The sequence below is a fragment of the Chiloscyllium punctatum genome, chromosome 8 (assembly GCF_047496795.1).
Source record: "Chiloscyllium punctatum isolate Juve2018m chromosome 8, sChiPun1.3, whole genome shotgun sequence".
Classification (NCBI taxonomy): Eukaryota; Metazoa; Chordata; class Chondrichthyes; order Orectolobiformes; family Hemiscylliidae; genus Chiloscyllium; species Chiloscyllium punctatum.
The window spans coordinates 80,826,219-80,840,695 of record NC_092746.1 but is presented as its reverse complement, the minus strand read 5'-3'; the positions used below and the strand labels follow the sequence as shown (position 1 = coordinate 80,840,695).

General features: G+C 39.0%; 1 protein-coding gene across 1 annotated transcript in view; it reads right to left on the bottom strand.

Annotated features, from left to right (window-relative positions):
• LOC140480282 (MAM and LDL-receptor class A domain-containing protein 1-like) overlaps positions 1-14,477 on the bottom strand; it is a 404,689-nt gene that overhangs the window by 312,064 nt on the left and 78,148 nt on the right. Inside the window, exons 10-11 of the mRNA XM_072574989.1 lie at positions 10,521-10,667; positions 6,378-6,484 (exon numbers count right to left, since the gene is read on the bottom strand). Coding sequence (XP_072431090.1) covers positions 6,378-6,484; positions 10,521-10,667 — 254 coding nt within the window. The remainder of the gene's footprint in view (positions 1-6,377; positions 6,485-10,520; positions 10,668-14,477) is intronic.

Here is a 14,477-nt window from a genome sequence, read left to right as displayed (position 1 = left end):
AAGACTCTGGTAGTGTGCCATTTTAATTCACCATGTTGGTATCACATCAATCTCTTTGTCTTTGGCCGACTGCTTCTTTCCAGTGAGGTTCATGCAAGCTGTAGTTGTCATACAGTCTCAGAGATGTCCAGCATGGAAACAGACCCTTTGGTCAAACTCATCCAGTCCAACCAGATATCCCAATCTAATCTAGCCCCATTTGCCAGCTGTTACCTCATAACCCCTCCAAACCCTTCCTATTCATTTACCTGTCCAGGTGCCTTTTAAATGTTGTAATTGTACTAGCCTTCACCACTTCCTCTGGCAGCTCATTCCATTCACATACCCCGCTTTGTGTGAAAAATTTGCCCCTTTGTTCCCTTTTAAATCTTTCCCCTCTCACCCCAAATCTATGCCTTCTAGTTCTGGACTCCCCGACCCCAGGGAAAAGACCTTGTCTATTTATCCTATCCATGCCCCTCATGATATCATAAACCTCTATAAGATCACCCCTCAGCCTCTGACACTCCAGGGAAAACAGCCCCAGTCTATTCAACTTCTCCCTACAGTATGTTACATCCTCTAGACAACACCAAATTCAGGAATTTCAGACCATGATCTCTGTCTTCATTTAGTTTTCTGTTCATAGCATGTTTTGATTTTACTCTGGTTTTGTTTTGGGTGGCAGTTCTTTATCACTCACAACCCTTCAGCTACATCTTTTGTTCTTTTTGTCATTTGCTGTCTTCCATCTTCCACCCTCCATACAGACCTTTCCTTTTTAATCTTATATCACATTTAAACTGCTAAATTCCTACAACATTTCTTACTTTCCTACCATTGACTTTAAATTTTAACTTGGTTTTTGTCTGATGTCTGAGCATTTCCAGAAGTTTCTGCTTATACTGTGAGGGGCAGGTCATGCATCACGAACCTTATTGGATTCCTTGAGGATGTGACAAAACACGCTGATGAAGGTAGAGCAGTGGATGAGATGTACATGGATTTTAGCAAGGTGTTTGATAAGGTTCCCCATGGTAGCCTCATTCAGAAAGTAAGGAGGCATGGGATACAGGGAAATTTGTCTGTTTGGATATAGAATTGGTGGCCAATAGAAGACAGAGGGTGATTGTAGATGGAAAGTATTTAGCCTGGAGCTCGGTGACCAATGATGTATCACAGGGATCAGTTCTAGGACCTCTGCTCTTTGTGATTTTATAAATGATTGGATGAGGAAGTAGAAAGATGGGTTAGTAAGTTTGCCGATGACATGAAGGTTGGTGGAGTTGTGGACAGTGTGGAGGGCTGCTGTAGGTTGCATTGAGACATTGACAGAACTGAGCTGATAAGTGGCAGATGAACTTCAACCTAGAAAAGTGTGAAGTCATTCACTTTGGAAGGTCGAATTTGAATGCAGAATACAGGGTGACAGGCAGGATTCTTGGCAATGTGGAAGAACAGAGGGATCCTGGGATCCATGTCCACATGCACGGTGGCACAGTGGTCAGCACTGCTGCCTCACAGCGCCAGAGACCCGGGTTCAATTCCCGCCTCAGGCGACTGGCTGTGTGGAGTTTGCACATTCTCCCCGTGTCTGCGTGGGTTTCCTCCGGGTGCTCCGGTTTCCTCCCACAGTCCAAAGATGTGCAGGTCAGGTGAATTGGCCATGCTAAATTGCCCGTAGTGTTAGGTAAGGGGTAGATGTAGGGGTATGGGTGCATTGCGCTTCGGCGGGGCGGTGTGGACTTGTTGGGCTGAAGGGCCTGTTTCCACACTGTAAGTAATCTAATCTAATCTAATGTCCTGCAAAGTTGCCAAAGTTGATAGGGTTGTTAAGAAGACATATGATGTGTTGGCTTTCATTAGCAGGGGGAATTGAGTTTAAGAGCTGCGATGTTATGCTGCAGCTCTATAGAGTCCTGGTTAGACCACACTTGGAATATAGTGTTCAGTTCTGGTCGCCTCGTTATAGGAAAGATGTGGAAGCTTTAGAGAGGGTGCAGATGAGATTTACCAGGATGCTGCCTGGACTGGAGGGTATGTCTTATGAAGAAAGATTGAGGGAGCTAGGGTTTTTCTCATTGGAGAAAAGAAGGATGAGAGGTGGCTTGTTAGAGGTGTACAAGATATTGAGAGGCATAGACAGAGTTGATAGCCAGAGACTTTTCCCATGGCGGAAATGTCTACTATGACGGGTATAATTTTAAGGTAATTGGAGGAAGGTTTAGAGGAAATGTCAGAGGTAGGTTCTTTACACAGAGAGCAGTGGGTGTGTGGAATGCACTGCCAGTGGTGGTAGTAGAGTAGGTGACTCTTGGTTGGCACATGGAAGATAGTACATTGAAGGGTAAGTAGTTTAGGCTGATCTTAGAGTAGGATAAAGGCCAGCACAACATCGAGGGCTGAAGGGCCTGTACTGTGCTGTACAGTTCTATGTTCTATGAATTATTACATCAGCTTAGTGACACTGCGAAGATGGTGGCCTAGTGATATTATTAATTGACTGTTACTCTACAGATCTAGGTAATGGTCTGGGAACCTAGATTCAAATCCTGCCATGATAGATGGTGGAATTTCAATTCAATGTAAAACAAAAATCTGGAATGTAGAATCTAATGATGAGCATGAACTTATTCAACTTAATGTTTGAGAATACTTAAAATTGCAACAATGAAAAATTCTAGAATTTTTATGGTCATGTTATTTAAAACTGTCCTGTGAATAAGATGGAACTGAAGAAGGGAAGGATTTCATATACTGTATATATCACATTTTGCAGCTTCATTTTGCAGAATGAATATGATCACCTTGTTATTGTGATTTCTTGTTCATTTTTAGTCCATTTGATATTATATTGCTACCCAACAGTATTCATCCATGTACTGAGCAAGAATCAGTTTGTCTTCCATAAAAAAACTATTTATTTTTATCCCTTAGCTCAATACAAACACTAGTTTGCTCTTTCACATTCCTCAGAGCATGGGTGCAGTTCTGGAATCCACATTACAGGAGGGATATGATTGTGCTGGAGAGGGTGCAGAGGAGGTTTACTGGGGAGCTGAGGAGTTTGGGTTTTGAAGAGTTTTCCTTGGAACAGATGAAACAGAAAAGGTTGTGATTGAAGGGAGACAAGGAGTTAGGACAGCTAGAAGAAACCATGAAATGACCTTGGGAAACAGGATAAAGGAAAATCCCAAAGCTTTACATATATATATATATATAAGGGGCAAGAGGGTAACTAGGGAAAGAGTAGGTCCACTCATGGGCATAGGAGAAATTTTATGCATGGAACCGAAGGAAGTGGGTGAGGTCCTTTACAAATACATCAGTATTCACAAAAGATAAGGACATGATGGATGGTGAATCTGGAGAGAGGTATGTTGATATTCTAGGGTATGTCAGTATTACTGGGTGTTTTGAAAAGTATTAAGGTAGTCAAATTCCCAGGATCTGATGGGCTCTATCCCAGAATACTGAGGCAGGGGAGGGAGGAAATTGCTGAAGCCTTGTCTAAAATCTTTGTATCCCCTTCAGTCACAGGCAAGTTCCTAGTGGACCTGAAGAATAGCCAGTGATATTCCTTCATTTAAGAAGGGCAACAGGGATAATCCAGGAAATGCAGGTCAATTAGCCTTACATTAGTAGCAGGGAAATTATTGGAGAAGATTCTTGGGGACAGGATTTACTTACATTTCGTAAAATATGGACTTATTAGTGACAGGCAGTATGGTTTTTTTTGGGGGCGTGGGGGGAAGTTGTGTCTCACAAACTTGATTGAGTTTATGGAGGAAGTGGCAAAGATGATTGATGAGAGCAGAGTGGTGGATATTGTCTACATGGACAAGGTCACACATGGCAGGCTGATAGAGAAGGTGAAGTTACATGGATTCTGCAGTGAACTGGGAAGATGAATACAGAACTAGCTTGGACATAGTAGTGGGGAAAGAGTGTTGTTATGATTGGTGGGCTGTGACCTGTGGTGATCCACAAGGAGCAGTGCAGGGACCCTAGCTGCTTATAATATAGATAATTGATTTGGAGGTGAAGGTGGGTTATCTCATTAGTAGGTTTGTGGACAACACAAAGGTTGGGGAATGCAGATAGTGAAGATTGCCAGAGATACAACAGGATATAGATAGTCTAGAGACTTGGGCAGAGAAATGGCAGATGGAATTTAATCTGGGTAAATGCAGGATGAAGCATTTTGATTTTGGAAGGTCGAATGCATGAGGGAAGCATACAGTAAATTTCTAAACCCTTAGAACCAGTAACATACAGCAGAAACTAAGTGTACGGGTCCACGTTTCCCTGAAGGTGACAACTCAAGTGGATAAGGTGGTTAAGAAGGTGTGTAGCATGCTTGTCTTCTTTGGTCAGGGCATTGAGTACAAAAATTGGCAAGATCTGTTGCAGCCATGCAGACCTTGAGTATAGTCACATTTGGAATATTGCATCCAGTTCTAGTTGCCACACTACCAGAAAGATGTAACAGAAATTGTTACCAGGATGTTGCCTAATTTGGAGGGTGTGAGCTATGAGGAGAAATTGATTTGCTTTTACTTGAATATCAGAGGCTGAGGGGCAGCCTGATAGAAATTTTAAAAATTATGAGAGGCATAGATAGAATGGATGGTAGGAGTATTTTTCTAAGAGTAACAATATCAATTACTAGGGAATATAAGTTAAGGTAAAAAAAGGGGCAAAGTTTAAAAGTGGTGTGAGAGGCAAGTTTTCTTATACAGTTGGTGGTAAGTGCCTGGAATGTGCTGCTGGAGAAGGTGGTGGAAGCAGATATAGTTGCAAAGTTTAAGAAGCATCTTGACAGATCCATGAATAGTCAGAGAATGGAGGGAAACTGGCCACATAGAGACACAAGGGTTTTACTTTAGAAAGGCGAGATGTGTCAGTGCAGGCTTGGTGGGCTGAAGGGCCTGTTTCTGTGCTGTACTGTTCTTTGTTCTCGATAACGGAAATGTGCAAAATTATGAGGACATGGACAGGGCAGATGGGAAGAAATGTTTCCTCTTAGTAGAAGGATCAATGTGTATTCCAACGACCATCAGCTGGTTCCTCATATCTTTGAGCATGTCCTTAAAATGATTCACCCTTTTACAATATTGTCATTTGAGATTCATTTTAAAAGGAATGAGCTTACTTTCCATGATGGTAGAGAAGATGCATATGCCACTCAAGTGCTTAAAGGAAGATTATTAGTAAGGTCAGGTAAAACAATGATTTAAAACAGAAAAATCCTGACTGTACAGGTACACTCTACAAAAACAGCCAACAAAAGGAATTCTGAAATCTGACACAAGTTTATAAATTAGTCCAAAAGCATAACCTATAGGGGACCAGGCTGCCAGGCCTATCCCTTCCCTGAGCACTCTAGTTCACATTTTTAAATTCAAACTCCAGCAATTCTCTTACTTTTACAGTCAAATCCTGCATCTGACCAAAAGTGTGAACAAGTATCTCAAAGGATTCCTGAAACGTACTGTTGAAGGTATCAGTGGCCAGACAGCTAAATACCATTTTTGCATAAGTTAAACCAGCCTTTTGTACAGCATGTACTCCTCCACATTCCTTTATCATAAAGCAGCTGAAATTTTTAGTTTGCAGAAAATGTGCTATTCTTATATTTATGTTCAAACAGTTGACCATGGTGAAATTTATTTTATCTAAGATCCTTTAATCATTTATATCATGCCTTAAGTGTTCAAATAAAACAAAATGGCTTTGAAATGGGCATAGGCAGGGAACTGGGATTGAGGTAGAAGACCAACCACAATCATATTGAATGGTGGAGCAGTTTCAAGGGGTCATATTGACTACTCTTGCTCTTATTTATTTGTAAACTAACAGATATTCACAGATGCCTGAGAGGCTGCAAGAATTGCTGTAATAATATGGCCATTTTAAATTCAGATCACAGTCGTTGGAATGATAATGAATTTGAACAACAGATTTGTTGGTATAACTGACATAATTTCTCAATAATTCATTGTAGTCCACCATCAGCCCATTTAACACATTTGTCTCCATGAGAAAAATGTGATGTGAAGTTTCTTGGGATTCCTCCAGCTCAGCCTTAAACTTTGGCATTAGATAAGCTTAAGGACAAACTTCTGCCAATGTTACATCGGCTGCACAGGAGAAGTCTCATGGGAATTCATCCTCTTGTCCAACATAAATACAGGATGGTAATGGGACCTGGAGCATCAGAAAACAGCAATGACAAGAGATAGAAGAAATAAATTGCCACTACCATCTGCTACAAAATCTGTAAGGGGCATCTCAAGCCAACAAACTCTTCAAAATTTGACATGTTGCAGTATTTATTTTGTTTTCTTTTCATCAGCCTCCATTTTAAACAAATTACTTTTTAGAAATATAATTACCTGACATGGAAGACCATCGACTAATTGGTTCTTTAAAACAGGAATGCCAAGTTGAATCGTATGCATTGATTTATGTTCTGAAGTTGCTTTGAAATAGATGAACATTCCTATCATATAAGAGAACGTAAAAACAATTACTTCATTTTAGAGGTATTCAATTTGTATAATGCTTTTTTCTTATGAATGCATTTTTACCCAGCCACAATTTGAAATACTGCAGGATAAATATAAACATTTCCCACTGGAAACTTTACCAAACTATACAAGGCACTAGGGTTTGGATCCATTCCTTACTGTCCAAGAGGGTTGTTAAGAGCCAATCAGGTGGGAGGGAGGGGTAAACAGCAGATTCCAGAGGATAACCCAAGTTTAATGAAAAGTGTTGGATTTAGAAATATTAATAATTATTTTTTCTAGAATTTGGATTTAAAACTAGTGATATTTGAATGTTGCAGAGGTTTATATTGTGAAGAGGTTTAAAAGTTAATTAAGTTGATCTTTCCTGAACCATGGTATTAAACCAATATGTGTCAGAGAGCAAGAAACTGCAAGGACTCCTGGACTGTTTATGAATATTTGTTGATATTGTGAGGGGTTACAATAGGGAAAATGAACATTAAGGCTCAGCTGTATCAGAAGCTAAGATGTTTTATATTTAGTTCAGTTTGAGGGAGACATGACTGAAGTCAAATACAATCAAGCACTTATTCTCCTAGAAAAGGAGATTGTTTACAACAGTTAAATGAATAAATTACCTCAGTGTAAGGAAAGGTTCCTGACCAGAAGTGTTTAGTTAGAAACCTACTTTGGGGGTTATTCAAAGCTGAGAAAATCTAAGATCTCAGATGTGGAAGTATTTAAGAAATGGAAGCAGGCCATTCAGCCCATGGAGTCCACACCAAACCTCTGAAGAGCATTCCGCTTAGACCTTCCTCGAACCTATCCTTGCATTTCCTATGGCTAAACCACCTAGCCTGCATGTCACTGGACATTATGGACAATTTAGTGTGGCCAACTAACCTGCACATCTTTGGACTGTGGGAGGAAACCAGAGCACCTGGAGGAAACCAACACAGACAAAAAGAGGATGTGTAAACTCCATCATCCAGTCACCTAAGAATGGAATTGAATCTGGGTCCCTAGGGTTGTGAGGCAGTAGTGCTAACCACTGAGCCACTGTGTCATCCAGTCTTATAAGAAAAGGCCTTATATCACAGACAACAAGATTTGTGAAAATGTAGTTCAGTGTGATGGTATTGGGTGGTAGATAACAATGTTTTGCCATTGTTTTGAAATCTTTCAAACCATGTTATGTTAGATCCCTTGATTTCATTTATTTTATTCTTATTTCTTCTGTATAATTTTATTGTTAAAATCAAATCTGCAGGCTTGTGTGGTTATGTTGCAGTGAAAGACTGCAACATTAAACTTGGAGAAGAGAAATGAAAAAAACCAGTCATATTTCGCTCTGGGACCTGACTTGCCCAGTAGCAAACTCAGCTAGGCTCATAACACAACTTCTTTATCAAGTGAGAGATTGGCTGAACTGGAGAAGTTGAGAGTTTCCCATTGTTTTTCCAGACCTTATTGTAACGTATGCAAGATATCTGCATTAAGAGGAAAGTGGTGGAAAACAGTCCTCGGGGCCTCATCCCAAAGGAAATGAAAATGATTTGTTTAATGAGCAGTCAATCCAATACTGCCTGCTGTGCATCCCCACAGTCATGTCTTATCCCTGACAGTATTCAGACCATCATCAATTTATGTGTTTGGCTGAATGTTTGATCATAGACAGAAGTGAAATCGGATAAGAGTAAGCCTAATATTCCTTATTGATGTGTGCCAGACTATTATCATGGTCTCGCCTCCACTTTATTGGGGCCACGATTAGTTAAACTAGCTCCTTCCTGGATAAATCCATCCTCCATCCCTGCAATATACTCCTCACCCTCATGCAAAGATTCCCTCACCCCATAAGACACACTCCTTCCCTTCAAAATACCCTTCTCCCCCTTGAAAGACCATCACCACTCCCCAACCTCATCATAATACACACTCACTCCCTAAATCAGTCTGTAGTTTCTAGTATTGGCGTTTGTTTATTCTCAACTCATATTTCCTTCTGATATGAACAGAGAGGCAACCCATTAAACCAGATAGAAACATTGATTGATTACAACAACTGCCACTGAATCAACTTTTTCATATAAAATTAGAATTGCAAAATCCAATCTCCAAAACAGTAGAAGAAATGTGGAATATGTCATGCAAGGTAAGAAGAAGTTAACTTGTTCTGCTATCATAACTAGTGCCCATAATCAGAAATGAATGTAATTATGGTTAAAAATCTCAGAATTCTATGCCAAAATGTTATTTTGTCTTATTCATTCACTGTAAAATATTGCTATGGAGCTGTTTTGCAGATTGAAAAATAACTTTTGCACAGCAGCAATGAAAAAACACTATTGCCTTTTCAACATTTCAGTATTGTCAGCGAAACACTTTGCCAGTTTCAAGTTGCAGAAACTAAGAAAGAAGGGTCAGAGTTCAAGTTGTTTACCCCAAGTGCTTCCACAGCAGATAAAATAAACAGGACATCCATCAGGACGATACAATATTGTGTCACATTTATTTTCAAGGGTCAGTGTGGTCATACAGTCTTTCAGACATTCACACTCGCTCCAAGGCCTAATGTTAGAACAACAATCTGTATTTATTTGGCACCTTTAATACAACAAAATATCCAAGTAGCTTCTTCGGGGCATTATAAAGTTATAGGACCAAGTTACAGAGGTTGAAATAGAAAACTTTAGCAATGGTGCAAACGTAAGGATGGAAGGTCAGTTTGATGTAAAATGTGACACCAACATTGCAAATAGAGAGGTCCAATCTCAGGCTGTTGACAGGGAGAATGATGGGAGTCAGTAATTAGTAAACAGAATGGGGACTAAAAGCAAAGGCTTCAACAAGGTTAAATAAAATGATAATCAAATTTTTAGTAATCAACACTGGTGGCAGAATTTATGAATGAGGTCATCTGTGTGATAGTCTGTATACATATTTTGTTGAATCTCCATGCTTGTAGCAACAAATAAGAGTGCCACTCCACTATTTGCTGAGTTTGATAGCTTACAATAGGCCCAGGCACCTCTCTTTTCTATTCCTTATGGGATTTTGAAGTTCCTTTGTGTGATAACGTGTGCATGAATGTTAATCATTATCAAACACCTTTGATTGTATTTTAATAGGACTCTTAAACAAGTAGATTAACATTGCCATGACAATAATGAACAAATCAATTTAACAGAATTGTGTAGTTTTGTATAATAAATAGCTTAAATTTTTTACATAAATAAGGTGTTCAAGCAATGATTCCTACGCCAATTGTTCATCTTTACGTTTCTCATTTCTAGATGTCCTTCTATTCTCTAATTGTGATTTCATTATTTTTTGACCACCAGTACTAAACTAACTGATCTGCAATTTCGTGGACATGTTCTGTCTCCCTTTTTAAATGTAAGAATATGTAAGAATTCCCTGAGCTGTCTATCAGTCTTCTGTTATAAACATCATATGCTGATTCATGATTATATATGTGTTTTAAAGCACTCTGAAATATTCCACAAAGCTTAAATGATATGATCTAGCACTGTGACTGTAATTTAGCCACTTTCTCCTTTTTTAATTTATTCACAGATGTGGGTGCCTTTGGCTAGGCCAGCACATATTACCCATCCCTAATTGCCAGAGGGCAGTTAATAGACAGCAATATTACTGTGGGTCTGGAGTCACATGTAGGCCAGACCAGGTAAGAATTGCAGTTTCTTTCCCTAAAAGGACATTAGTGAACAAGATGAGATTTCCCAGAAAATCGGAAATAGTTTCATGGTCATCATTACACTCTTAATTCCAGATTATTATTGAATTCAATTTTCACTATCAACCACGATGGGATTCAAAATCAGGTCCTCAGGATATTACCTAGCTCTCTGGATTAATAGTGTAGCGATAATAGCATGAGAATATCACCTCCCCCTAAACTGGTATGTTTATCTGTAAACAACTTGGTTTGATGAGCAATCTTCCAGCCTGCTCAGGATTCTATTGAACATAAGCAATAAAATTACAACTGGAAGTTCTCACCTTGGCTGGTGTTTGTTGTGTGGTCTGTAATAGATAATCCTAACCCAGAGGATGTTCGGCCTTGTCCTCTAACCCACACAGAACCATTCGATGGTAGCTGCATCCACTCACAAAAACCAGACTCAAAATTACACAAAGTATAATTTGCTGGAAAACAAAAAAAGAAGTAGGTTACTGTTAGGGTATTTAGAGAGCTTCAAAGCAGTGCAGTACAGAGGTCTCCCCTCCCCTTTTAAGCTGCATTGTTAAAGTGAGAGACCTTGAAGAATAAAAGCAAAAATGAATTAAAATCAAATCAATCTTTTTATTTACTCCTTAAATATAGCACAAATATAATTTTGCTCGGAAACAATCAACATGGAAACATAACTTCACCTTTCAGGTTTTTAATGAGGTATAGGTTTTAGTCATTAATTGAATCAACTGACTGGAAACACTGTACATTCCAGTGCAATTGGATTGTTTATAGACCATAATTTACTTCTCAGCATATCTTTGCCTGCATAATAATATATGAACAATGAAATTAGGCCTTTTTGTTATTCATTGACCAATATTGCCCTGGTGGTGCCAGGCTCTGCAGTACAAAGTTTGAAAAAAAGCTGATGTTATCTGCTGAGGAATAAACTTTGGACTGTAATATAATGAATTAATTGTTGGCAATTAAGTCTCAGAGTTCTGATCAGCTCAGAACAGCTAAACTGAATTAATGTCTCACAATCAATTGCATAAGTGCTTTGCCCTCATTTGAATCACATGGTTTTTCAATGCTCATGCTCCAATTGGTTGAAATTTAAATCCAAACAAGTAACAAGTGTAAAATATAACAAATGCATTCAAACAGGAATGTTTCCTAATAATGGAATCTAACATTGAGGATCCCGCATTATTCATGATAAGTTGAAGGTTATATTCTTGGAAGGTGATGCTTCTGGAATGTGAACTTCCAGGGCTGGGTTTCCCTGACTTTGCATTGCAACTTCAGTAGAATAATTACAGCAACACAGGGATATATGCCAACATCCTGCAGTATCTGATTAAGTTAACCCCCAACTTACCAATGAAACAATTAGGAAAAACTTTATGGAATAAATTGTCCCCACATCTCTACCAAGGAATTTGGAAGGACTTGTGTACTCCGAAATGAAATGAAATGTACTCCGAAACAAAAACTTATTTTTTTTAGAATGGTTCTTGAGAAAATTCTAACAGATTGGAAGATGTAAGTTGCACACAATGAGAGTTAAAGATCATAGTTTGAGATGAAACTTGGGCTTCCACCTCCTCCTGGCATGACAATGAATTTCCCAAACTGGGAAGAGGATATTTCTCCAGTAATCATGCTGTCACGTTTTGAGACTGACTTGGTCAGAAACACCACTAGGTCAGTAGACAGGACATTGCTAAAGGACTTAAAGTGTATCCAGTTATTTGTAACCAAGAATGTATTTTCCTTACATTAACCAGCAGAAGAATGTAGTTGTGGGAGAGGACAGTATATTCTGTTGTCTCCAGCTGTGAATGGGATAAATAAACAGTTACCCGTTTAAGACAAAGATAAGGAGACTTTTATCCTCACACAGATTGTGAGTCTTTGGAATTTTCTTCCTCAAAAGGCAGCGGAAGCAGAGTCTTTGAATATTTTTAAGGTAGAATAGTTTCTTGGAAAGCAAGGGGATGAGGGGTTAATGAGGGTAGGCAGTAAAATGGAGTAATCAGTATAGCCATAACTGTTTTAATCATCAGAGCAGCCTTGAGGGACTGAGTGGTTTGCACCTCTTTTACTTTATATGCTCTTATTTACGTTTATGTGTGCCAGGTGTGTGAGAGGTCATAATGCCAGGTGGGTGAGAGGTCAGAGTGCCAGGTGGAAGAGGAGAATAGGGGAGTAGGCATGTAGGGTGGCAGATGAATATTAGGGAATAACATGGTAGTTTTATGAGGGGATAAGGAATTCTTATGGCATGTTTTTAAAGGGATAGGTGAGGAGAAGTAGAGTTGTTTGGTGCAAAGGAGTTGTGTTAGGGTAGTGTCAGGTCCAAGAGGGGTGGGCAGTGGAGAGGTTAGTAGGTCAGTGGGGTAGTGGCAGATCCTAGGGAGTTGTCCTGTAAAGGTGTTTCTGGGAGAATGGCCAGGCTGGTAAAGTCTGGAAGGGAGGCTGTTGGGTCCAGGTCAATGCGTGGTTTTGGATCAGCGGTAGTGTTGAGTCAAAAACAGGGGAGGAGGAGACAGGTTGTTGGGACAGGGATGTGATGGTGTTAGGGTCCTTGGATATTGATGGATAAGTAGTTGATGGTTCACTGGTGAATCGGGAGTTCAGTTTAATAGTTATTCGGGAGTAAGATCGGGTTTTGATATTTTGTTTCTGAACAACTGAGAGGTCTGAGTCAGTCAGAACCATCTGAAATCTTTGATTCTGACTCAGAAATTGAGGTTTTATCAGAGGGTTCGAAACTTCAAGTAGTTAACCATTACAAGTTTCATCTTCCCAGGCAGTTATCATGCAGTTAGCTTCATCAGAGTATTTGCATGATCTTACACTGATTTAACAACTATCTTCCTATCTGAAGATTTGGGGTGATATAATAATTTTGAATAAGCATCTTTCATTATAAGTAATGCCTTAAGAGTACATAAGAGAATTATGGCAGTTTTCTCAAATTTAGGGTTTCATGTTTACATAAAAATGTAGATTTTCTAAGCATCCATTAAGGGAACAATAGGTAAGTAATCAGAACAGTGTTGCATTTTTTTTTACAGAGACACACAGTATGCTTCTCTGTTTTAAAAGAAGCAATAATATTTCACTTGAAAGAAGCTCTTGTAATACCCACTCAAGCTACCTTTCAAATAATTTTGAGAAGCCACTCAAGAGTTTTTGTTCAGAGGCAGGCATTTAATCATTTGACTTGCTTAAATGCTGTTGCTATATTCTGGGAAATTTGGTATAGTACACCTACTTAGATGCAAAAATATCAAAGGCTTTAATGAGAGGGTGTGTCATAGAAGACAAAACTTAGGTTTGCATTTTAGAGACAGAACAAATAATTTGATGTAACTAATGAAAAAAATGACCAACAGAAAAATAAGTACAAATCTATGAACAAATAAAAGGCTAAAGACAAACATGTCATCGAAGTAGTCAAATGTGGCAGCAATATAGTTAATTATCTCTATTACAGCAGCTGGGATATGGACTTATTTTGATGATAGGTACGCTTGTTGAACACTGGAATTAATGAAGTGTGCCACTGTCAGTAAATCTAGCTGCGCATACACCTTTTTGAAGATGGGCACATTAGTGATCCCTGACAATTTTGAAGTATCTGTGCGCTTGTCAATTCTCCCATTTAGAATGGGAGCTGAAGCAGTGATTCGCCTTCTGGCTGTAGGCAGCTTTTTCCAGATGGTTGAAGAGCACATGAAGAGGGCAAGCAATTTGACATTTGATTTTATGGTACAGATAAGAAATATTTGAACAAGCTAAGGTTAGGGAACCACTTGGAAAGAGAGATGGAAGCAATTGTGTTTGGTATCAAACTTAGCATAGATAAGGAAAGTAAAGTGGACATTTGGAATTTAAGGTAGTGTAATTGTGTAAAGCAAGTAATGAAGTTAGACTGGAATTGACAAAGCTTGGAGGTGAAATGGTCTTCTATGAAAGCTAATAACGGGATGATTTAAAACACGCCCACTAATAATAACCACCTATTACCAGCAGTTAATATCATGCACAGGAACCACACCAATTCCAAAAGTCTAGCATTTTAAGTTTATATTCCCAGCAGCTGTTTCTCTAACCAGAAATTAGTAAAGTCCTTCTTTAAATGGGTAAATTCAGACTAACTATCATCAGGCCTGAACTGTTAGTCTTGAACAAGTTTGCAGTGATATGGCAGAGGAGTTAGGTCCAGAGGAGGTCCAAAAAAGTTAGACATTTCTACTTTTGTTAATTTT